This window comes from Eurosta solidaginis, chromosome 1 (genome assembly GCF_040869045.1).
Source record: "Eurosta solidaginis isolate ZX-2024a chromosome 1, ASM4086904v1, whole genome shotgun sequence".
NCBI lineage: Eukaryota > Metazoa > Arthropoda > Insecta > Diptera > Tephritidae > Eurosta > Eurosta solidaginis.
In genome coordinates, this window is record NC_090319.1 from 350,387,259 (window position 1) to 350,414,392 (window position 27,134).

Below are 27,134 nucleotides of genomic sequence, written 5' to 3' on the forward strand. Positions count from 1 at the left end.
AATTTGAGCTAAAATATGTATTTACATTCTACCACAATATTCTCACTGTTAATACAACAACAACAACACCCACAATATTCTTTATTTTAAGTCGAAAAGTATATCAACTCGACTTGGCCGCCAGAAAATTGCTTTGCTGAATGAAAGCAGGCAACTCCGGCGGATTTGTGTTATTCCGCCGGTCTTCTTCTTATGCTCCTCTGCTGATGTTGCTGTGGCACCAATTCATGACGCATTTCAGTGAATACCACATGAAATGCAATAATGTGCATTGTTTATACCTTATTTCTTAATTTCAAACAAATTGGCAACAATAATCAAACTTTACAATTTTTTAAACAAAATAAGAAATGCGCAACGAAATTTCAATTGACAAAACAGCTGACTTCGAAAATTCGAAATTCCTATTCCCCAGTTATTCTTCTCCCTAGGAGAAAAAAATTGGAGTAATTTTTCCGCGGGAATAAAAAAATCCGCGAGAACAAAATTCCGCGAGAATATTTAGAATTCGTCTGATTATTTCCAATTCAAAAGTTATCACTAAAAACAGGTTTTGTAAATATGAACTCCCGATGCAACCAGTCCATTTTGATCACAGAACCTGGAACGCCAGACATGTAGGATAAGCCCTATCCATTAAATAATGTTAACTATTATATCATAGGTCCGATTTACTGAAATTTCAAAAGAATATATGGTTTTCACTGCGAGTTAAATGCAGTTACAATATTTGACTAATTAATTTAATCGAAATGTTAGTTTTACTTAGATTTGTTTATATTTAACTCTAACTAGTCGTATTATTTTTTTTTAGTCGTATTATTGTAAAATAACTTTAAGGAAATAAATATTTTACGACTATCATTTTATTAAATGATTGAAACTATAATCGCCGAAATGTATGTCAAAAATCCCCATTTTCAGATCTATTCATTTTTGTTTGGAGTGGTATCATTGATAAATGTTATAAAAAATGTGCATTTTGACAGCGCTTTCTCGAAACAAAGAGTTGCAAATCCATTCATCTATGGTCACGAATATTTGATGTTTTGAGAAAAACGCGTTTCAAACCTTGAAGACATTGTTAAAAATATAGACTTAATCAATAGAAATTTCAATTTATATTTTTCAACCACTAATGGAAGGTTTCCTTTTGTTAACCACTAAGTAATATTAATTGAAAATGTTAATTTTGTTTTTCAAAAAAATGTACGTTCGTTGCCTTGGCATTGCCAAGTTTGACATAAATCATATTTCGTTAAACAAAAATGGCACATTCGTGACTTTAGCATTGTACCGACGATATGCTATCAACAATTTCTCCCACCAATGTCTAGTCTGAAAGATGTTTCTCAACTGCCAGAATATGTGTTAAAAAAATCTAGCCTTTCAGGCGATGCTTATTATGCTTCAGTGTGTACTTGTTAAAATAAGGAAGTGTTTTGAATTGAATGAACTTTTATATGTAACATTTGTGATTGTGTGATTTGGATCTTCAAAGCGGATGCGAAATATTAATTTTCCTTCTTCGTTCTACTCGCATCTGTTTGTTTAAAATCGGACTGAAATTAATGTTCTTTGTTGAACTGCTCATGTTTGTACACGTTACATAATTATTTCTGAAAAAAAAATTCAAAGGTGACGATCCTGAAAAATTCCGGTATTCTCGTTTTCAAACCCGGAAATCCCGGTATCACTTGCTGCGTATTACAAATGAATTAAGAAGCCCTGCTATTACGAAAAGGTTTCGGGACTCGATGCCTTAGCTGCTGGTAAACGAAAGACGAAAAAATTATGAAGCGCCGTATTCAAAAAGGTAACTGAAGAAATCCGAATTAATGCCCCTATTACCGTTTACAACTCAACTCTTATTGGGTTGAAATTTCGCAATCTGGTATTACGGATTACAACTCAACTTGTCAAAAAAAATGTCGGTTGAGTTGTCTAGTCTAACAACTTTTTTTGGCATTACCGTTTACAACATTGTGTTGGTGTAGTTGTCAAAGACTTCAAAATCTTACAACTGATCACTAGCAGTTGCCTCATACAATTTTGCAGTTGTTTTGAAAAAATGTTAAGTTTTAGAAGACGGTTCACCACCTAATTTTTAACAAAAATTTTCAAAGTTGGTATCAAAAGACACGTTTCGACCTCCGATTTAAGAATCCGAAAACAAAAATTAAAAATTTTATTTCTGTCATATCATTACGGTTCAAATTTTCATGTGGTTGTTGTATTTTGCCAGATTTTTTGTACACACTAATGCAGAAAGGCGTTGGATCCACCCAGGGTTATTTTTACAAATCGCGGGCAAAGGCCGCCAACGCAGAAAAATGTTTTGTGCAAAAAAACTGTGCATCGGCTCTTATATTTCGGAGCCCTCGGGCCATTTTGTGAGTTTTTGTAAATATCTTTCGACAGAAATAAAATTTTTAATTTCCGCTTTCGAATCCTAAAAACGGAGATCGAAACACGTCTTTTGGTATCACCTTTGATAAGAGTTAAATGGTGCACGGTCTCATAAAACGTTACCTAATAAAAACAAAAAATTGAAAGCCGGTAGTTAAACCGTTTTTAATCAAACAATAAACAACAATTTTGTATGGAAAAAACAACGTTTAAACGAAGGATTACATTGAATAACTTTTTGACTTTATGTAGCGACATTCCGAAGTTGGACGAGGCTGGCCACAGTTCGGATGCAGCCAAAATAGGTGAAATAATGCGAACATGAGTCCCATTGATACTAATTACTACTCCTGGGAATCCTGTTTTAGAGTAAAATACAATTTTTGCTGTTTGGGTTTTAATCCACTTCGCACAAATATGCTTCACAATAATATATAAAACCAGTCCAACACCAAAATCATTTCCACAGCATATTTGATAGCTGCCGTCAGCAAGGAATCGGAGTGTGGCGCATAATTTCAAAATACGAAGGCGTATGTAGAAATGGTCCTTCATTTTGTTTAGTAGTGAGCAAAATGCTTCCTTTCAAATCTGCAAAATAACTTCATGAGAAGCTGATCATTTGTCACTTAAACATTTTCTTACTTGGTGCGTGGTAGTTCCAAGGGATTAGAATGATCACGCGAATATTTTCCGCATCCGCGACATGTCAATCACCGATATTTTCGCCATTATAAAATAGATTTTCATATAATGTCCGTTTTGCTTTTATTTCGTAAATGCTTAAATTTCCTCCACAAATTGATCAGCTGTTCATTTATCTGTCAAATCATCACTTTCTGAAGTTGGCAACTCAATTCAACTTCAACTGAAATAAGTTGTAATTCGTAATACCAAACAAGAGTTGAGTTGTCTAAAAGTTGAGTTGTTTTAATTACAACCCAACTAAGTTGAGTTGTTCACCGTAATAGGGGCATAAATCGAACCACAATTAGTTGATTTTTTATACATGGAATCCATTTTGTGGATATCATTCTTTCGGAAGAGGTGGCAACTACATTATTGCGCATTTTAGTTTCTCCAATATTTGTATTTTATTTCTGTTTTTTCTAATTTTCGTGAATTAACATCGCCTAGAATTTTTTGTCTCGTGTACTATTTTTTAATAAATTGTATGCTTCTAATAATTAAAATGCGGTAACTGGAGTGCTCTTTTTATTGAAGATCCATTCAAATCCACCTCAGAATTTGTTCTACACGGTTATGAAAAACTTTATCAGTCACAGCATACATCTTTTTTGAATGAACTTACCATCTTACACACATTCATTTCTCTTTTAAAAAATTGATGAGGTAAAAGGAGTCTGAAGTACACTAATATGGTTTAATCCACATACTTCTTTTTGTATATATTACAGCGAATATTCCTGCAGCTCAAACCAGACGAATAAGGATCCTGCTATGACAGATTTAACTTATAATTCAGATTCATCTAATCCTCCGCACGATAACATAAAGCAGGAAGAATTTATTATGTATGTATGTCTATTTGTAGTATTTATTAAATTTGACATAAGTATAGTTTTTAATCTTTATTGTAGTCCAAGTGATGAGCCGTATTCATATTTGCAAGGCCTTAATGTAAGAAGATTGCGATGATTCCATATCTTTGTGATCATTTTGCTAATTATGTTTTCACTTTTTATTCTTTGCAGTCCGATAACCTTATGCAGTTCAGTCAGGTAAGGCAAATACAAATAATGGTCAGTTTACAACAATGAAAAACGTTGAGTAAGATCACTCTGTACAAGTATAAGCAGGAAACTTGTTACCGCGGATATTACCTGAAAGCAATAAAAGGCAAATGTTAGTATTGCTTTTTCACGCATTTGTGTACGTATAGGCATTTATCGTGTGGCGATCTAGAAGTGGGAAACAAACAAAAGAATTTTCGTTATAAAATCGTACACATTTATTGATAAACCAAAAGAAAAAACCCAAACGCTTCGCTGGGTAGGTTATGCTATGCGATTGGACGCAGACGCTGCGGCCAAGAAAGTTTTTCACCCGACACCGCGTTAAAGAGGCAAGTTAAAAGGACACGTCCATTGGATTTGGAGAGACAGGTGGACGAAGACTTGACCTTCTTTGGTGCTCCCAGTTAGAACGTTTCGAAACGGCCAAAAGCATAAAGTTCAATTGCCAGTTTCACGACAACCAATCTTTTTTTTAAATGTACTGAAGAATTTTGAGATGCTGCAGACCAGACAAACACAGTCTCTCCTCACACTCGGTAACTTTTTCACATTAATACGGTGCTCTGTTACCGATATCTAAAGTTTGCGAAAAGTTGAAATTGCGATAATTTAATACCAAAGAAAGATAAAGTTACGAGTTAAAGTTTCCCCCAGCGGGGGTCAGAATATACCCGCGGTAGGTATGCCTGTCGTAAGAGGCGACTGAAATACCAGATTCAAGGGGCTGTGTAGCGCAACCCTTCAGGTTGTCAGCGCAATATACAGCTTCTCCAAAACCCAATTGTCAACCTCACAAATCTGCGGCGAATCCCGTTTCACTAACAGACGAGGCTCTGGCGACCCCAAGCTCCTCATGGAAATTGGGGTGTGGAGGGAGGATGGAACGTGGCCATATAAATCGTTCCCGAGATGGTTGGGCTAGTACCTTAATGGTGCTGTGGTACCGGAGCGTACCGGATCTGTATCCGGCAAAGGACCATCACATCGATAACACTCCCCAAACCTTTCGGGGAGCAACCTTATCGCTACAACAACAACAACATAAAGTTACGAGACTTGGTATGTGGGTTGACTACGACAAGAAAAAGAAATTTAAAAAAATGGGCGTGGCACCGCCCTCATTTAGAATAAGAAAATTTTAAAGTTTTTCAACCCGTGATTCAAAAACGTGTTAAACTTTGGCGTACAGACTGTCCTTGCCATTATAGAAATACTTTATAAAAACAATACTTGTTAGGCGACCGAAATTTTGTAAACGGAACTTTTTATGCTTTAAGCTAACGGGCTTATTTTAACCAAAATATTTTTGTATTGAAAATAGTCGAAATTAGATAAAAATCATACATATTGGATAACACCAAATTTCGAAAAATAGAAAAAATGGGACAGTGCTTTAATAAATACTGAAAAAATGATGGCACTTAACAGGTGGATTAATTTTTATAATGCAAAATAGAAATTTAGTAAAATTAAAAAACACACATTTTTGTTCAATGACATTTCTCTAAACATATAGGACCGTAATCATAGTCGCTGATAAAAATACTCTAGTTAAAATCTTGCCCAAAATAAAAATGGGATTTAAAATTTTGATCTGTCATAGACATATTAATCAGAGTTTTCAGCTAAAATAAGCTAGCTACAGCAACAGGGTGTACCGAAAAGCGGAGACACAACCCTCTGTTGTATTTCTGTGTATAACATATAGCTGAATCAGTTGTGATAGATAGTGGACGCGCATAGAATACATGGAATTAGTGCAGAGGGTGAAACATGGACACATATTCCAGTTACATCTGAGTATAATGCGTATTGAAATTTAGTAGTACTAATTTTATGCGTAGCAATTTCAGAGGTGTATTTAAAGTTTGTCGCTTAGCGGTCCATATAAAGTTTAAGCGTAAACGTATATAGACGTGAAAAAAAAAACATAGCTAATAGCACAAAAATTGTCAAAGGAGTACCTGAAAACGCGTTTTGATCATCGGTGGCGGATAATTATCATTCAATTCTATTTAAAAGTTATTAGCAAACGTTTTGTAAAAATTAGCTGTTTTTTATCAGCGGTCAATTTAAAATTGAGTGCACAATCTTTTAATTGAACATGAACATACTTATTTAAGAAAATTAACTTAATTTCGTTCTTAAAAAAGTATTTAAATTTCGCAACATAAACTAATAAGTAGTTAAAGCGGATTTGGGCTCCTTAAAGCAAATGAAGCAACAAGGCCATCCACTCATACACTCGTATTCATGTTGAATAGTTTATATAGTTTGTAAGAATGTTGTAAAGAGAATATGTTGAAAGTCTTAAATTTGTTTTTTTTACAAACATATCTTGAGAGAGTACAAGTATTACTTTGCCGCCTTCGGATTATTGCTTCCGAAATAAAAACGCGTCATTTGACACCTCTCGCGAAATTTTTTGACATGTATTAAAAATTGACGCCTGTGGTAAATAATTCCTTCCATTGAATATTTATTTCTAAATCTAATCCCAAAATCAGTATAGGATGCTACTTTTTCCCTCAAAAGATACTAAAATACTAAAACTCACAAATATCTTTGAATGGTTAAAGATTTCGCATATGTGGAGACAAGTAATCATCGCACATTTTAAGATTGTGTAATTTTCGTCACAAACATATTAATACGCATTCTAGGTATAATAAATTAGCTCCTGACTTACCTACGTATATTTGCTTGTCGGGGAAGCCTTTTTTCACTTCCATTTAAGTTCATCGCGTTTAAATAGCAAATTGTTTAATTTATCGCAACTTTTAACAGCAGACCACCAATTTAAAACCTATTTAAAAAAATTAAAATCGCGCTCATGTCATTTTACATTTAAAATACCTTTTTAGAGATGAAATATGGTTTAAGTGGACTATAACAGATTTAAAATGATATTTAATTTAGAACCATGTTTAAACCAATAAAACTCTATTTTATTTCAACTATTTATTTATTTATTTGTTAGTCTACAAATTTTACAATCAATCAGACTAAATATGAATTAATGAATGAACATAAATGCGGATTACAGTGTAAAATTAACAAGCATAACATAGTGAGCAAAATTATATTATAAAATATGTATATACATATATTATTGAATCAGTTGTCGGGATGGACTGTCATGCCGAGCAACGGAATTGATTATCAGTGCTGTCGGAAAGGACGTGATTTCGAGCAGCTGATGTATATTTAACACACAATAGAAGGGCTGCGATGTGTGGGAGGTTGGAAAGGACGTGATTCCAAGCCACCCGCCCAAAGTAACTTGATTATTAGTGCTGTCGGAATGGACGTGATTTCCAGCAGCTGATGTATATTAACACACAATGAGTAGGGCAGTGATGTGTGGGAGGTTGGAAAGGACGTGATTCCAAGCCACCCGCCCAAAGTAACTATTGATTATTAGTGCTGTCGGAATGGACGTGATTTCGAGCAGCTGATGTATATTTAACACACAATGAGTAGGGCTGCGATGTGTAGGAAGTTGGAAAGGACGTGATTCCAAGCCACCCGCCCAAAGTAACTGGAGCAGGTAACCGATTTAGTTTAACATGTGATTTTGAAACAGTTATGAGTTCAAGGCAGTGAGTATATATTTTTTTATACTGTAAAGTGTGTCGCAAGTATCAATACTATTGCAGTGATTATTGAAATCTTAACACAGACAACGAAGAGGTTCATGCCCCAGCGGGTTAGGAGATCAGAATATACCCGCGGTAGGTATGCCTGTCGTAAGAGGCGACTAAAATACCAGATTCAAGGGGTTGTGTAACGCAACCCTTCAGGTTGCCAGCGCAATATATAGCTTCTCCGAACCCAATTGTCAACCTCACCTATCCGCGGCGAATCCTGTTGCACTAACAGACGAGGCTCTGGCGACCACAAGCTCCTCATGGAACTTGGTGGTGGGGAGGGGGGAATGGCCTGAAGGTTTAATGTGGCCACATAAATCGTTCCCGAGATGGTCGGGCTAGCACCTTAATGGTGCTGTGGTACCGGAGCGTACCGGATCTTTATCCGGCAAAGGACCATCACATCGATAACACTCCCCAAAGCCTTCGGGGAGCAACCTTATCGCTACAACAACAACAACAACAGGTTCATGCATTTGAAAATTCGATCTACATGTATTTAAATATAGCGGTTGGAAATACCGAGAGAGCCTAAAAGGGACATTAAAAATCACCTCGCCAAGCAGAAATGGACTGTTTATCATCCCCTTAATAGTTTTACCATAAATAAAACGCCAAGCATCTCCCTACGGCTCTGTAGTGAAGACAGCTGTAAAAGTTTTAACCGGCTGCAATAGGGCGGTAGGTTCCTTGATGGATCCCAGGGCAAATGATTTAAAGCAAAGAGCAAAAATTGCTTCTGGACCGATTCCAATTTGTCGCTATGAACCTGATAACGCGGGTTCCAGATAATGGAAGCATATTCCAATATAGGTCTTACTAACGATAAAAAAAGAGTTTTAGTGACATAGGGGTCATTGAATTCCTTTGACCACCTTTTTACGAAAGCCAAAGTGCCTCTAGCCCTATTCACACACGATTCGATATGTAATTTGAAGTCCAGTTTAGGGTCCATTATAACGCCAAGATCAGTAAAGTTTGTGACTTGCTTAATGATATAATCGCCTATCATGTACTGATAGGTTTTAAAAGATTTCCTCGTAAAACACATAAACATGCACTTCGGTAAATTTAGTGACATGACGTTCACGTCACACCACTCAACCAGATTATTCAGATCCAATTGAAGAAGTGCCCTGTCTTCAGGTGAGCGAATGGGCATAACCAGTTTGACATCGTCAGCGTACATCAGCGGTATGCAGCGCTTCAAAACATTTGGGAGGTCATTAATGAAGAGCAGAAACAACACTGGACCAAGGTGACTGCCCTGTGGAACTCCAGAAGATACATTGATGAATTCAGACAAACAATTGTTAAACACAACGGTTTGCTTTCTACCTACCAAGTACGAAGAGACCCAAGAGAGAAGCCGTGATGGAAAACCCAATCGATCGAGTTTTAGTAGGAGTAAGGAATGGGAAACTTTGTCAAACGCCTTACTGAAATCAGTGTAAATGACATCAACTTCGCAGTTCGTCCTTAAGTTATTGGATACGAGGGTTGTGAACTCCAGCAAGTTAGACACAATGGACTTACCCCTGCAAAAGCCATGTTGAGACAGGTCCACTGCCGAAGATACTGCAAAAGCCAGTTGACAACTGATTCAAATAGTTTTGGAATAGCACAAAGTTTGGCTATTCCTCTATAGTTTGTGACACAAGATCTACTCCCACTTTTATAAAGTGGTATTATAAACGACTCCTTCCACTTCTTAGGGAATATCCCTTGCCTCAAAGAGGCATTAAATAAGCAGGTAAGGGGTTGACAAAGAAATTGAGCGCAAATTCTGAGCACAACAGATGGTATTTCATCAGGTCCACTGGAGTAGGAAATTTTCAGACTTTCCATATGCCTTAGTACCTCATCTGTATGAATATATGGGATACCTACTGAGTTAAGCGAAGGTAACATGTATTGATAATCCACCGGAGGGGAGTCAGGGATAGTCGAGTAATTAGATTTAAAAAAGTCAGCAAACATATTTGCAATCTCGGAATAATACTGGAAATCCGATCGTTATACTTCATTACAGAAGGAAACCCTTTAATTTTTCTTTTGGAGTTGACGAAGGAATAAAATGTTTTTGGATTGGAAGAGATCCGATGCTTAATCTTCATCAGATAATTCTTATAGCATCTTATCTGTAGCCTGTTGTACTTAAGGCGCAAGATGGAGTATGCAGCATAGTCACTATTAGAGCCAGATAATTTGAAACGCTTGAAGAAGCGTGTTTTTTTGTTTTTTAGATAATTAAGTTCTCTAGAGCTCCAAGCAGTAGCTGGAGATGCTGAGGAGGTTTTGGAAAAAGGCACACATTTGAGGAATATCGCATGTAAAACGTTGGTGAAATGGACGGAGCTCGCTTCAATATCTCCGTCGTACTCAGGCCACTTTATTTTAGAGACTTCGTCGATTAGTAAAGACCAATTGGCCTTTCTAAACAGAAACCGGCGGGAAGACGCATTCGGATCGGTAGTATACAGCACGGGTAAGCTAAGACAATCCAGGTAAATTAAAAGTGCTGGATGGTAAACATCCTCAGGCAGTACCACTGGATCACATCGAGTAACAGAACAATTCGATGTGTCGTCTGAAAAAATCAAATCAAGATATTTGCCAAATTTATTATGAATTCTGTTAAGTTGATAAAGACCAATGTCTGCAAGGTCATTTAGAAACTCGTAGAATACAACATTACAAGCAGTGGGAACTAGCATTCCGTCAATAAAATTCCAAGACACAAAGGGCAGATTAAAGTCGCCAGCCACTAAGACAGAATCAACAGACCTTGACATAGCAAATATAAATTTCAATAGGGAAGAATGTTTTAAGTATATAGAAATATCTGACTGGGGCGGAATATAAGACGCAACAAAATATTTATAAGTAGATAAAAGTTTAACTCGCACGCAGAGGATTTCAACATCAGAAGAATCATCGAAGTACACTTCCTCAGCAAAGAACCTGGTGTGTACGGCGATTAACACGCCTCCACCAACTCTGTTTCGTCGGTCATTCCTAAAGATCTCATAAGAATCAGCTAATATCTCAGAGTTAAACACAGTTGGTTTCAACCATGTCTCAGTAAAAACCAAAACGTCATAACAGAGTTCATAACTACGGAGAAAAAGATCAACTAGTTTAGTATTTAGACCCCTAACATTCTGATAATAGACGTTGAGGCCATTATGAAAGGTGTCAGACAAATCTATGACTCCGCGGGAATTTCTACATCTTTTCGAAAAAAACGGAAGGGCTTAATGTAAACATTACTGGGCCAAAGAGAAGCATTGAAAAGTTTGCTACATGGCGCAACGATACAAGGTGGCAGCATGGAACTGCTGATTATAAACTTTTTTTATTTGATTTGATTCATCAACTTCCGATGCAGTACGATTTTGACATTTGGCCATCGAATTTACAAAAACAAAGTACATGGAATCTTTATTTATGTTTGTAGGTATGTTACCATGCTGCCACCTTGTATCATTGCGCTATGGTTTGCTATATTCACTTTCAATCACTCGAACTTTAAAAGCGACTCTCACTAAAGTGTTAATGTCGACATCTCTCTTTACTAACTTAAAACAAGCGACATTAGAAGCAGCAATGCCAAAGTGATCAGAGATGTATTTAGCAATACTCTCCTCAGTGACCGATGGCTTAAATGAGGACAAATGAATCCATTTATACCGCACAAATACATCCATCTCAGCATTGTCATTGCTACCACTCACAACACGCGATTTTTGCGTAATTTCTTTTGATGCACTCTTTCGTTGTCTGTCAGAAACATCAACGGATGGCACATTTGCATTAACTGCGCTAGCTGCAGCATCTGCATACGATACAGTGTCAGCAGAGCGCGACACTGCACTAGTATTTGTCACATTGTTGACAACCATTTGAGCATCAGACTTATTGGAATTATCAGAAGGCACATTTGAATTATTTTTATGATTGTTAGCTTTAGTTGATTTGGATGTGGATGCAGTAGATTTATTTCTAGATGTAGAATTGGAGCTAATTGATGTTGATGTATTTCCAGATGTAGATGTAGTTTTAGACGAAAGAGAGACTTTAGAAGATGAGGCGTTTTTAGATGTAGTTGTAGATGTAGATGCAGGCGAAGTAGAAGTTGTCTTTGTAGTAGCACTAGTACAGAGAATATTCGATGTTTGCGGCTGAGTAATAATAGCAGCAGGTATAGATGTAAGAGTAGTAGTAGGTGTAGGTGATGAAGCATTAGCTCTCAGATTATCGATAGGGGAATTAGAGAACTCCGTGCCAAGCGGGGTAGCGGGAAATCCATTAGATTGCTTTGTGTTAAGTTGTTGTTATTGGATGCCATGGGGAGAGCAGAAATAAATAGCGCACTATTTCTGACATTCGGACAACCATATGACTCAGCAACATTTAAATTGTTGTTGGATGACTTCAAAGAGTCCATTATATGATTTTTTAAATCATCGAATTTTTTAGACACAGCATTAGAAATTATATCGAAACCTTGTTTTTGAGCCACAAGAATAGCGTTCAAAATATTAGATAGCTTGTCCGGCATGTTCACACACTTTTCACACAAGTAAAGCAAATGAGGGTTAGCCTTGATTAGCTTTACTTCATAGTCCGATATACCCTCACTACAGGCTCTGTGGAAAATCCTCTTGCAGAACCCATTACATGGCACTAGACTATTGTCACCAGTTCTAGAAAATTGTTTATTACACTTTCCACAAAATTCATCCATTTTGGCAATTTAAAGTAAAGGAAAATATAAGAATCCGTGAAAATATGAGAGCGATTAAAAACACGACCGTACGCAGCGAGAGAATGAACAACTATGATTATGGGCCAATATAATTTTTGCAAAAACTAGTATTCCATACATCTTTAAGGTTCTAGACAAAAATGTTTGGTCGAGAAAGTTAACTTTTCTTGTCTTAGATATCTTAAACCATGACCATAAAAAAAAATAAATGTAGGGCGCGATAACCTCCGAAGAGATCTAAGACCGAGCTTCTCTTCCAATTTGCGTCGTGCTCCTCTTGATTTTCCCTACAATTTGGCCGGACGGGACCTACATGTTTTATGCCGACTCCGAACGGCATCTGCAAGGCAGATGAGTTTTCACTGAGAGCTTTTCATGGCAGAAATACACCCGGAGCGCTTGCCAAACACTGCCGAGGGGCGACTCCGCTTTTCCGCTTTTTCTTCTAATTGAAAAACCTTATTTCTAAAATTGTGATGTTGCTTTGCCTGGGGTGCGAACCCAGGGCATACGGTGTGATAGGCGGAGCACGCTACCATCACACCACGGTGGCCGCCAAACCATCTCCATACATTGTAAAAAAAAAAAAAAAAAAAAAAAAAAAAAAAAAACTTGTTTACCCCACATAGAAAAAAAGTTATAGGAGAATTCGCGTTCTATGAAGTGATAAAATGCAAAAACAAAAAAAAAAAAAAATCACCATTATTGTAAAAAAAAAGAACTTGTTTACCCCACACAGAAAAAAAGTTATAGGAGAATTCGCGTTCTATGAAGTGATAAAATGCAAAAAATTACAAAAAAAAAAAAAAAATCACCATCATTGTAAAAAAAAAAGAACTTGTTTACCCCACATAGAAAAAAAGTTATAGGAGAATTCGCGTTCTATGAAGTGATAAAATGCAAAAAATTACAAAAAAAAAAACAAAATTTGTTCAAATGTATGAAAACTCATTTTCGTTTTAACACTTCACAGAATGTGAATTGTCCCATGATATGTAAAGTACTAAATCAATTTTTTTCAACAGATGAATAAATTTTCTGCTAAATTCAAAGAAAGCATTATTTATTAAATTTCCTTTTTGTTACAACTTCTTACATTTTAATTGGCGACGTAAACTTACTTACATGTTGTACTAGCGATATATTTATCTCAAGTAGGCCAAACGGTTGAATTTTATATTTTACTACTAAAATAAGTAGAGAAAATTCTTCCACCGCCTGTTTGAAACGTTCATCTGCATGTGTGAGCTTGATGCGTTGAAGTATTATACCGGTCTCTTGTACCTGAAAATATATACATTTTAACATATTTATTCTAATATTGGCGAGCTTTGCTACACCAAATTCAGGCATACTTAAATACTGCAAATGGGGTTACACTGTAGTATGCAAATAGCAGGCTACAGACCTGCCAAAATGCCGCAATCAGAACTGCCACCGGATGTCTCTTTATAACCCCCGAACACCATTTACATAGTGAGGCCAAAGAACTCCAAACCAGGACATCGTAGCAAACAACAGCTTGATTTAGCACCGCCCTACGGGGATTAAGGGAACATCTCCTAAAGCACTATGACGAGATCCGGCATCTGCCAACACAGCCGTTCGATTCAGGCAAGCATAAGCAGGCCCTTAGCCAAATCCACACAAAATCGGTAAACGCCTTTGTCAGGAGGCGCCCTGTGAGCCCCATTATTAATATGCAATATCCCACCCTTGCAGAAGAAGAAAGCACACTACCAAGGGAGACACTAGTCACCCTGGCCCAACTTCTTTCTGGATACTGGAACAGGTTAAACTCTTACTTGTCCAGAATCAACCCCCATATACGTAATGTATGTCCTGCATGTGAGGTGTCCCAATATGACACCAACCATCTTTTTAATTGTAATGTGGAACCTACGCCCTGTTGAAACAGCGAGTTTCCTTGGACTCCCGTTAGAGGACTTTGATGACAATTTGTGAGTCCCCAGCGGGTGAGGGGGTTAGAATATACCCGCTGTAGGTATGCCTGTCGGCGACTGAAATACCAAATAGATTCAAGTGGTTGTGTAGCGCAACCCTTTCAGGTTGCCAGCGCAATATATAGCATATCCAAACCCAATTGTCAACCTCACCTATCCCTGGCGAATCCTGTTTCATTAACAGCCGATACTCTGGCGACCCCTAACTCCTCAGGGATGTAGGGGGTGGGATGGCCCAGAAGGTCCCATGTAGTCATAACAAATCGTTCCCGATATGGTCGGGCTTGGTACCGGAACGTACCGGATCTGCATCCGGTAAATGAATATCAACATCGATAACATTCCCCAAGGCCTTCGGAGAGTGCCCTTATCGCTACAACAACAACAACATGTTTCGTCATATCTTTTTATAATGAAACTGCATACTGTAGCCATAAAGACACTCCCCAATGGCTTTGGGCTAGTGCTAGTTTTCGAATGTCACGTCGATGTGTGCTTATAAGCTCTAAGACTTAAAATAACGAGTATTATGGTCAAATATTAATGCATTTCAGCACGAGCTTTTACAAATTAATTGGTTTTCGTTAAAGAAATATTAAATTGAGCTATTTTGCTGTGATCCGTTCCATTTAAAAAGTGAAAAATTCCCTCAAAATGGCAGCGAAATCTCCCTTTCAATCACCTTCATAATACCTACTTTTCTCCCATAACCGATTGTCTCTTTTTCGAACATTGTTCAGAATAAAAGGAGGAAAGAGCGAAGTGAAAAACTCACAAGAATTTTTATTCAGAATAGGGGGAATGGAAGGTGGAAAAAAACGAAGAAGGAATTTTTGTTTAGAAACGAGCTGATGAGCACAGTGATCCTTCAAGGCCATGCCACCTCACCCACACTCCCTAGTGCCAAGAGCAACTTGGGATCGCCAGAATCTTGCCTGCTGAATATGTGTATAATGCATTCATATTTCCAACAGGATTCCGCTCGCGTAGGTGAGGTTGACAACTGGGTTGTGGAAGCGGCGAAGCTATAAAGTTTTGTATTGCACTTATCGACCCCTTCAATCCCCTTCGCGTTTAAAATAAGTTTGTATTGGAGCGTGCGCATACTTAAGTAGCAAACCGTGTAAACAATTACTCACCTTAAGCCTATTTTCATTCGAAATCTGTCCTTGTAAAAGTACTTCGATTATCGATATTCCAAGAAATACTGCATTTATTATAACATTAAATACATCATAAGGCTCATTGTTCACCAGTGTATCAGCAATAGCTAAATATTGTGTAAAGCAACCACATGTGATACCACATAAATTGCACAATAAAGAGTAAATGAGTGGTGCGGCAAGTAATTGCACATATTTTGTTGTATGTTGACAAATCAGCCTGTATTTCTGTGCAAGCGTATCCAAACGATCCGCTAATTCGCAATAACGTTGCATACGATAATATGGCTTTTGTATACGCATTTGCGCTGCACTTTGCATAAAATTCACTTCTTTGACAATTTCGCCTAAACGTTCATTTAATGTTACCATAAGCATTTTACAAGTAACTAATGCAATAAAGAAGAGATTTGGAAACACTTGTGATATTATCATTGGCAATAATGTATGGAGGGTCAATAATAAATTTATACTCGAATCATTGTGTATTTGTTGTACCACCAATGTTGCTTCATATATTGTTGGTATTAGGAAAGATTTCAGAAACACTATTCTAACGGAATCAATCACCATTTTTCCACTTATTTTGAAGAACTTTATATACCCGAAAAGTTGGACGCTATTAAAATAGCACACGAAAACTCGTGATAATATTATAGCTGTTAAATAGTTTATAACACTTGCCACAATATTCATATAACTATACAATTTTACAGCATTTTTCAAATCCCACTGATTTGTTTGTAAATCGCCCCACATACTATTGCCGTATATTATTGTGAAAGTTAATGCAATCATTAATGAGTATAAGGTTATTATTTTAGAATTGTAAAAACGAAGCTCGCGCAAGGATATATAATGTGCCGCTAAACCAAATAACATAAAACTGATTACGACGATATTTAGCACTATTTTCCCTTTTTTATATTCTTGCATATTTATTTTGTATGCTAGTGTATTTAGTATTCAATGTTAGAATCCGATCACTTTTCGCGCGTTTACTGCATGCAAATACAGCGCCTTAATTAAACTCCAAACGTTAATTTTCGGCCGTATAACCCATTCATGTATGTAAATATGCATTCTAAAAAAAATATGAGACCAAAATCGATGCGATTGATTAATTACATTTTAATTGTTCATTCTTATTTGACACTATCAATTAACGCTAATCAATAGACAATAGGAGCTTATAAAGTAATAGTTATTTTTTTAGAACTCGGTCATCAACTCCAGGTGAAAATAAATGTTCCACCAAAATATTTTGCAAAACGAAACAGCCAATCCTGTTGCGTCATCTTTTATATACTAGCTTTACCCGGCATACGTTGTAACGTCCGAGATCGAATGAATGTTGCGTTATTTTTTCTGTTTTGTTTGTTGATAATTTAATTTATTGTTCTGTAAATTGAATTGAATTGTGAACGCATATTTGGTGAAATTTTCTGTTAAAACATTTTATTCTTGTATCTCATTGTAATGCATGTGGGTACACAATAGTTTTGGTTTATTCCTTCGGTGCATAGATAAACAAATTTTTTGGTGTTCCAACTCTAGAGCAAGCAACATATAGCTGGCCATGGGAAAAGCACATATTCTCTAAATTTAATCCTGCAACAGTAAACGATTGTCCTTGTGCTTTGTTGATTGTAATTGCAAAAGTAAGGCGTACAGGAAACTGTAAGCGCTTAAAATTGAATGGCAAATCTGTAGGAATCATTGGGATCCGTGGTATGAGTACATATTCACCTTTGCTTTTACCGCTGATGATTGTTGCTTCGATTACATTCGGCATTAATTTCTAAACAGGAAGTCTGGTTCCATTGCACATTTTTGGTGGGTTTAAATTCCGAAGAAGCATGATTGATGAGCCAATTTTCAAAGCTGATATATGCGCAGGCATTCCAGGTGGTTCTAAAGAGTTTAGAAATTCAATTGGATAATTCACAATTTTATGTTCATCCGTACTGTGTTCATCGATTTATATTTCGTCACTTCACCAGGAAATTGGTTTTGAATGCGATCATTGATTTTGTTAACATTAGCCGTGTTTTTTAACACGCGCGTATACGTTTCGTTTGCGCGTGTTAAAAAACGCCTATCTTCGCTTAGATAATGCTTAGGAGACCCATCTAGCGGCTGTGGTAAAACAACTAGCTACAGCAACAGGGTGTACCGAAAAGCGGAGACGCAACGCTCTGATGGCCATAGGGTATAACATATAGCTGAATCAGTTGCGATGAATTGTGGACACACATATAATACATAGAATTAGTGTACAGGGTGAAACAAAGACACATATTTCAGTTACATCTGAGTATAATGCGTATTGAAATTTAGTAGGACAAAATTTATGCGCAGCAATTTCAGAGGTGTATTTATAGTTTGTCTCTTAGCAGTCAATATAAAGTTTAAGCGTAAACGGATATACGCGTGTTAAAAAACACGGCTATTATCATTTTTTCGCATAGCCAAAAAACAAAAACATTTAAATTTAAAATTCTTAATTCTGAAATATGAAAAACTTTCGTCTTGATGGAAGGAACCTACAGCCATTTTTTGATGATTTGGTGATGATTGAAGTATGGGAAACACGTTTTCATGGGGAACACACACACATAATTTGATTTTTATAGAAGATGTAGATAGACTGAAGCTAACAAATTTTTTATGAGCGGAAGATTACTCAACGTCCAAAAGGCATAACAGCCAAACTCAACAATGCAGTCAAACTTTAGGTGTTAAAATAACTTAAGTTTGTACGGCAGCCATAGTTCTGAAAAATCACATTTGTAGGGAAGGTGCCACGCCCCCTTTTTCCCTTAGGGATGGACCTCATATAACTCCTTACTGAATTTCAATGTTCTGGCATATATACCTTCAAAATTATGCAGTACCAAAGATTCCATTTGTGTGGGAGGTGCCACGCCCCCTTTTTCCCAATACCGCATTTTCTTGGTGGTGTTAGGGATTGACCTCATATAACTCCTTACTGAATTTCAATGTTCTGGCATGTATACCTTCAAAGTTATGCAGTACCAAAGATTCCATTTGTACGGGAGGTGCCACGCCCCTTTTATATTTCGAAATTATTTTTAGCCTAAAACCTTTCCGTTGATCGAAGGAACCTATAACTAAAATTTGGTGATGATTGAAGTGTGGGAAATACGTTTCCATAGCGAACATACACACACACACAGAATTTGATTTTTATATATATAGATGTACATTAGGGCGAGTCAAATTTATTGTTGAAAAGGCACATCCAGTTTCTGAATCTATGGGTCATACTGAGTAATATTGTTCATGGGACCATAGGTCTGAAATGAATTTCGAGCCTCCCTAATTTTGTTAGAAAATTTTATATCCCAATCCAAATCTCAAGGCTGTCGTTAAATTTTTGTAAAAAAATGGCTTAAATATTTCAGCGCACAAAAATAAAGGTCCGTTTGTCGCACCATCTGTGGACGTATGTAATATTTGTATAGTGTCAGAGAAAGTTTTAAGACAAGTTCTCAAGGCATGCCCAGTTGGAAATGCAAAATTAAGTTTAATAAATAAAATTTTTCAAAATACAAGTGGTGCATTCTCCAATAGTATCATGGACGATCACATAGCCATCGAAAATTTATTTAGCAATGACATCTTTAATAATCACCGGACACAGCTGTGTAAGGAAGTAATAAGTTTTTATTTAGATATTCGTTTGTTTTTTGAAACGAAAAAAAGCACGGACGAAAAAGAATATGTTAGAAAAAAATTTACAAAATTGATATTATTTCAACACCAATAGCAGCCAGCCCAGTACTCATATTTTGTTTACTTCATCAAAAATTTACTTCAATAAAAAACTCAAAATAAGTAAAATTCTGAAAACGTTTATATATCGTTTCTAATTCCCTTTACATTATTTTTTAAAATGTTTAAAGAAATGCTTGTTGGGATGTACGTATAAGTATATTTTTTATACATGTATATTTGAATTTTTTTCATTTCAAAAATATGAATTCTTCGTCTTGTTTTTTTTTTTACTATTTATGTAAATAATGTACTTTGTATGGCTGCAGCCCATGTTTAAATAATAAATACTTCAAGCCTTGTATTGTATTTGTTGGCCTTTTCATTGTTTAAACGACTAAACTGAGATTTTATAACAATTAGTATGCAGAAGTTGGGTAAAGGGGATAGTGACCCGTTGTAACCCCTTTAATACCATTTTTACACACGCTACTACAATTCACTAACACTAACAAAGCCCGCGCATGCGCAGAACATACATTTGCACAGTTTCAGCAAATAATGATTGACAGAAAATTTGCACATTAGGAAGATAGGAAGGTATTGATATAGAAGTACTATATATATGACCTGAAGTGTTTTTTCCCCATTTTCCCCCCCATACAATTTGACCTACCCTAATGTACATATATATTTCTTCTGTACGTGTGTTTGTGACCCAACTCGGTTAAAGGACTGAACCGATTTTTATGAAATTTTGGTCCTTTTCCTTTCTTATCTTTCCGACCAGTTCTAAAAAACAACAATTTAGGATGCTCTCCCTATCCCGACTGATGCCCTTCCAGGGAGCGTGCTTTCCGCAAGATAATTGAATTCACTTCGGCTCGTTTCATCCCCGCCGGAAGAATTCCAGAAATCCGGCCCCATTTTCCAGCGGAGGCCGCAGCTCTAGCGAGAGAACGTGACCTTATAAGACAGAACGACCACGGCGACCCCCAAATAAGAAATATATGTAAACCAAAGCATCAGATTGCTTGTGGATGAACACAAGCGGGCGAAATGGGAGCAGCACTTAAAGAATTGTAGCCTCTCTGCCGGTGTAGGTAAGCTATGGTTCACCGTAAAGTCCCTATCGAACCCGACTAAGCACAATGACAAAATCTCGATCACCTTTGGCGATAAAGTGCTGTCGGATGCGAAAAAATGCGCGAGCGCTTTCTGCCAAAAATATGTAATGCATTCTACGGTTGAAAACGCCAGAAGGCGGGCCAATAGACGCACACACAAGCATAAACACTGCGCGTCCCCAATTACCATCACCGCCAAAGAGGTTGAAGATGCCAACCCTCATGTTAAGCCATCGAAAGCATGGGCCTAGACGATGCTTAAAAAACTTGGCAAAGAGGGATTAAATTATCTAGCGCATGTCTTCAGCTAGTCCCTGTCAATCTTCGTCATCGCCGAAAAATGGAAAATGGCCAGGGTTGTTCCGCTGTTAAAGCCTGAGAAAGCACCTAACATAGGAGAATCGTATCGTCCCATATCTCTGCTATCGGCTGTAGCCAAGACACTTGCAGCCATTCTGCTTCCCTATTTCACTGCAAATTTGCGTCTTGCAAATAATCAGTATGTCTTTCGAAAACTTCATAGCACTACCACCGCACTAAAAGCCATTAACACGCAGATAAATTGCGGGTTAAATCAAAAACCCCACCACAGAAAAGTACTCGTTGCGCTAGACCTATCAAAAGCTTTTGATACGGTCAACTACGACACGTTACTGCAAGACTTTGAAGGGTCCTCCCTTTCTTCAAACGCAAATTATCTGTCTGATCAGCAAGTATCGGTGCAATTCAGGAACATAACATCTAAACGCAGAGGAATTTAAGAAGGGGTACCACAGGGTCGCGTCCTATCCCCGCTTTTGTTTAAATTTTATATATCGAAGCTACATTCACCGCCAGAAGGAGTCACTACTGTATCCTACGCTGATGGACATCCATGTCTATGGCATTACGCTACACCCCAACGGGTTAGAGGGTTTTGAATATACCCGCGGCAGGTATGCCTGTCGTAAGAGGCGACTAAAATACCAAATTGATTCAAGGGGTTGTGTAGCGCAACCCTTCAAGAGGTTGCCAGCCCAATATATAGCTTCTCCAACCCGATTGTCAACCTCACCTACCAGTGGTCAACCTGTTTCTTTGAAAGCCGAAGCTCTGGCGACCCCAAGTTTCTTATGGATCTAGGAGAGGAGGGCGGTATGGCCTAGAAGGTTTCATGTGGTCATATCAAATCGTTCCCGATATGATCGGGCCTAGTACCTTAATATTGCTTGTTACCGGAACGTACCGGATCTGCATCCGGAAAAGGACCATCAACATCGATAACACTCCCCAAGGTATTTTAGCCCTTTGGGGTAAAAAGCAAGTGTCCGCGTCCTGTTATGAGAGGAAACGTAAAAATTTGCAATTCTTGTGTGTTTTTGGGAAAATAATGCACTAAATTAGATGGATTTACTAAAAAAATAACTTGAGGTGATGTGAAACTATTTTTTATACAAAATTTACCACTACGGCTGAAAAAAATTGTCAATGTGCTGGTTATATTTTGCGTTGCCATCTCCTTTTGACAATCCCTATACCAGTGAAATGAAAAAAATAAAATCAGCTGATGAGATGATTGAGTCATAATTTACGACTAAAAAGCGTAGATTAAAACAGAAAATACAATCGAAAGTTGAAGAATAACTACAATGGAAGGTAACTGAAAAATTTGTTTACAAACATCATGCAATTATGAATGAAAACAAAACAGTTTTTTGGTTAGTCATGTACTGGATTACTGGTTTGTATTGTTTAGGCACTTGAGTAATTCAGTCGTTTATTTGCTTAACAACTAGACAGAAATAAAACAAGTAAGGAAGGTTAAGTTCGGGTGTAACTGAACATTACATACTCAGTTGAGAGCTATGGTGACAACATAAGGGAAAATAACCATGTAGGAAAATGAACCGAGGGAAACCCTGGAATGTGTTTGTATGACATGTGTATCAAATGAAAGGCATTAAAGAGTATTTTATGAGGGAGTGGGCCATAGTTCTATAGGTGGACGCCATTTAGGGATATAGCCATAAAGGTGGATCAGGGTTGACTCTAGAATGCGTTTGTACGATATGGGTATCAAATGAAAGGTGTTAATGAGTATTTTAAAAGGGAGCAATCCCTAGTTCCATAGGTGGACGCTGTTTCGAGATATCGCCACAAAGGTGGACCAGGGGTGACCCTAGAATTTGTTTGTACAATATGGGCATCAAACGAATGGTGTTAATGAGTATTTTAAAAGGGAGTGGGCCTTAGTTCTATAGGTGGATGCCGGTTCGAAATATCGCCATAAAGGTGGACCAGGGGTGACTCTAGAATGTGTTTGTACGATATGGGTATCAAATTAAAGGTATTCATGAGGGTTTTAAAAGGGAGTGGTGGTTGTTGTATAGGTGGTCGCCTTTTCGAGATATCGCCATAAAGGTGGACCAGGGGTGACTAGAATACGTTTGTACGATATGGGTATCAAATGAAAGGTGTTAATGAGTATTTTAAAAGGGAGTAATCCTTAGTTCCATAGGTGGACGCCGTTTCGAGATATCGCCATAAAGGTGGACCAGGGGTGACCCTAGAATTTGTTTGTACAATATGGGTATCAAAAGAAAGGTGTTAATGAGTATTTTAAAAGGGAGTAATCCTTAGTTTCATAGGTGGACGCCGTTTCGAGATATCGCCATAAAGGTGGACCAGGGGTGACCCTAGAATTTGTTTGTACAATATGGGCATCAAACGAAAGGTGTTAATGAGTATTTTAAAAGGGAGTGGGCCTTAGTTCTATAGGTGGACCCCGTTTCGAAATATCGCCATAAAGGTGGACCAGGGGTGACTCTAGAATGTGTTGGTACGATATGGGTATCAAATTAAAGGTATTAATGAGGGTTTTAAAAGGGAGTGGTGGTTGTTGTATAGGTGGTCGCATTTTCGAGATATCGCCATAAAGGTGGACCAAGGGTGACTCTAGAATTCGTTTGTGCAATATGGGTATCAAACGAAAGGAGTTAATGAGTATTTTAAAAGGGAGTGGGCCTTAGTTCTGTAGGTGGACGCCTTTTCGAGGTATCGCAATAAAGGTGGACCAGGGATGACTCTAGACTTTGTTTGTACGATATGGGTATCAAATGAAAGGTGTTAATGAGTATTTCTAAAAGGGAGTGGGCCTTCGTTTTATAGGTGTTCGCCTTTTGGAGATATCGCCATAAAGGTGGACTTAGAGGTGACAGAGGTGACTTTAGAATATGTTTGTACGATATGGGTATCAAATGAAAGGTGTTAATGAGTATTTTAAAAGGGCGTGGGGCTTAGTTCTATAGGTGGACGCCTTTTCGAGATATCGCCATAAAGGTAGACCAGGGGTGGCTCTAGAATGAGTTTGTACGATATGGGTATCAAATTAAAGGTATTAATGAGAGTTTTAAAAGGGAGTGGTGTGAAGGCGTTTTCCAGATATCGACCAAAATGTGGACCAGGGTGACCCAGAACATCATCTGTTGGATACCGCTAATTTATTTATATATGTAATACCTGCAAAGATTTTAAGGGTTTTTTATTTCGCCCTGCAGAACTTTTTCATTTTCTTCTACTTAATATGGTAGGTGTCACAACCATTTTATAAAGCTTTTTCTAAAGTTATATTTCGCGTCAATAAAACAATCCAATAACCTTACCATGTTTCATCCCTTTTTTCGTATTTGGTATAGAATTATGGCATTTTTTCATTTTTCGTAATTTTCGATATCGAAAAAGTGGGCGTGGTCATAGTCGGATTTCGCTCATTTTTCATACCAAGATAAAGTGAGTTCAAGTAAGCACGTGAACTAAGTTCATTAAAGATATGTCGATTTTTGCTCAAGTTATCGTGTTAACGGCCATGCGGAAGGACAGACGGACGACTGTGTATAAAAACTGGGCGTGGCATCAACCGATTTCCCCCATTTTCACAGAAAACAGTTAACGTCATAAAATCTATGCCCCTACCAAATTTCAAAAGGATTGGTTAATTTTTTTCGACTTATGGCGTTAAAAGTATCCTAGACAAATTAAATGAAAAAGGGCGGAGCCACGCCCATTTTGAAATTTTCTTTTATTTGTGTATTTTGTTGCACCATATCATTACTGGAGTTGAATGTTAACATAATTTACTTATATACTGTAAAGATATTAAATTTTTTGTTAAAATTTTACTTTAAAAAATTTTTTTTTTAAAAGTGGGCGTGGTCCTTCTCCGATTTTGCTAATTTTTATTAAGCGTATATATAGTAATAGGAGTAACGTTCCTGCCAAATTTCATCATGATATCTTCAACGACTGCCAAATTACAGCTTGCAAAATTTCTAAATTACCTTCTTTTAAAAGTGGGCGGTGCCACGCCCGTTGTCCAAAATTTTACTAATTTTCTATTCTGCGTCATAAGCTCAACTCATCTACCAAGTTTCGTCGCTTTAGCTGTCTTTTGTAATGAATTATCGCACTTTTTCGGTTTTTCATTTATCATTTTAAATAGCGATCTGAGATGAGTGCTCAGGAACCTACATACCAAATTTCATCAAGATACCTCAAAATTTACTCAAGTTATCGTGTTAACGGACGGACGGACGGACGGACATGGCTCAATCAAATTTTTTTTCGGTCCTGATTATTTTGATATATGGAAGTCTATATCTATCTCGATTCCTTTATATATGTACAACCAACCGTTATCCAATCAAACTTAATATACTCTGTGAGCTCTGCTCAACTGAGTATAAAAATGAAGCTCTTGAACTTATATCGCCGTTATGAGCAATATGTAAATAAATAAATCTATAATAATTTTTTACGTATTTTATGTATGTATGTACTTATTTACAATTACAAATTATTATTTTAAAACCATATACTAATATAACTTTTCTCTATTTCTTTTTTTTAATAGCAATCTGCTATACAAGAATTAATGTTAAAAGAGCAATTGGGTGCTAAACCGGTGAGTATTTCATTTTTTTTTAATAGCCAGCTGTGCTAGTGTGTGGGGATACCTTGTGTATTGTTCATATAACGATACAACGTAACGCAAAGAATGCTTAAACTGGGCCCGTATCGTGTTTTACGATCCATAATCGAAAACCAATTTTTAAATCACAATAGCTCTGAAATGGTGGTGAATAGCGCTCACTAGATCCATAATTTGATATTTACACTCAGAGTGCTTTGCACACAGTATATTAACTTTGATTGGGTAATGGTTGGTTGTACAGGTATAAAGAAATCGAGATAGATATAGACTTCCATATACCAAAATCATCAGCATCGAAAAAAATTTGATTGAGCCATGTCCGTCCGTCCGTCTGTCCGTTAACACGATACTTGAGTAAATATTGAGATATCTTCACATATGGTACACGAGCTTATCTGGACCCAGAATATATTGGTATTGAAAATGAGCGAAATCGGATGATAACCACGCCCACTTTTTATATATATAACATTTTGGAAAACACAAAAAACCCGATTATTTGGTAAATAATACACCTAGAATATTGAAATTTGACGTGTTGAGACTCTTGATAAAAATTTGAAAAAAAAAAAATTTAAAATGGTGTGGCACCGCCCACTTGGGATAAAATCTATTTTACAAATATTATTAATCATAAATCAAAAATCGTTAAACCTATCGTAACAAAATTCGGCAGAGAGGTTGCCTTTACTATAAGGAATGCTTTGAAGAAAAATTAACGAAATCGGTTAAGGACCACGCCCACTTTTATATAAAAGATTTTTAAAAGGGTCGTGGACGAATAAAATAAGCTATATCTTTGCAAAAAAGAGCTTTATATCAATGGTATTTCATTTCCCAAGTGTATTTATAACCGTAAATAGGAAAAACTTCAAATTTTGAAAATGGGCGTGGCATCGCCCCTTTTATGACTAAGCAATTCTCTATCATAACTCGAAGAAAAATTAACGGATCATAATAAAATTTGGTACACAAATTTTCCCTATAGCAGGAAATATTTCTATTTCTGGACGAGATCGGTTAAAGACCACGCCCACTTTTATATAAAAGATTTTTAAAAGGGTCGTAGACGAAAATAATAAGCTATATCTTAGCGAAAAAAAGCTTTGTATCAATAGAATTTTACTTTCAAAATTGAATTATAACATTAAATTGGAAAACACTAAAATTTTTGAAAATGGGTGTGGCACCGCCCCTTTTATGACTAAGCAATTTTCTATGTTTCGGGAGCCATAACTCGAAGAAAAATTAACATGTAATGAAATTGTGCAGAAAATATTTCTAGTAAAAATGGACGGAATCGGTTACAGAGCACGGCAACATAGATATAAAACAAGTTTAAAAGGGTCGTTGACTAGAATAATAAGCTATAACTTAGCAAAAAATACTTTTGAATCAATGATATTTCACTTATCAAGTTTTATTGTAAGAGGAAATGGGGAGAAATTTGTTTTAAACGGGCGGTGCCACGTGTTATGTAGAAAAGTAATTTATCTGAAATGAAATGTGCATTTGAAGCTCACGCTGAGTATATAATGTTCGGTTACACCCTTAGATACTTTTACTTGTTTTATTATAAAATGTCT

General features: G+C 36.8%; 2 protein-coding genes across 2 annotated transcripts in view; one reads left to right on the forward strand and one right to left on the reverse strand.

The window, feature by feature from the left end:
• The window catches only part of p53, a 104,419-nt gene that overhangs the window by 6,557 nt on the left and 70,728 nt on the right, over positions 1-27,134 (forward strand). The window contains exons 4-7 of the mRNA XM_067762620.1: positions 3,828-3,944; positions 4,011-4,050; positions 4,125-4,151; positions 25,468-25,518. Coding sequence (XP_067618721.1) covers positions 3,828-3,944; positions 4,011-4,050; positions 4,125-4,151; positions 25,468-25,518 — 235 coding nt within the window. The remainder of the gene's footprint in view (positions 1-3,827; positions 3,945-4,010; positions 4,051-4,124; positions 4,152-25,467; positions 25,519-27,134) is intronic.
• Gr94a (Gustatory receptor 94a) lies at positions 3,752-16,754 on the reverse strand. Its single transcript, XM_067762622.1, has 3 exons — positions 15,691-16,754; positions 13,713-13,871; positions 3,752-4,253 (listed from the first exon to the last, which is right to left on the reverse strand). Exons 1-3 carry the CDS (start codon positions 16,648-16,650, stop codon positions 4,179-4,181), a joined length of 1,194 nt encoding a protein of 397 aa, XP_067618723.1. The 5' UTR covers positions 16,651-16,754; the 3' UTR covers positions 3,752-4,178.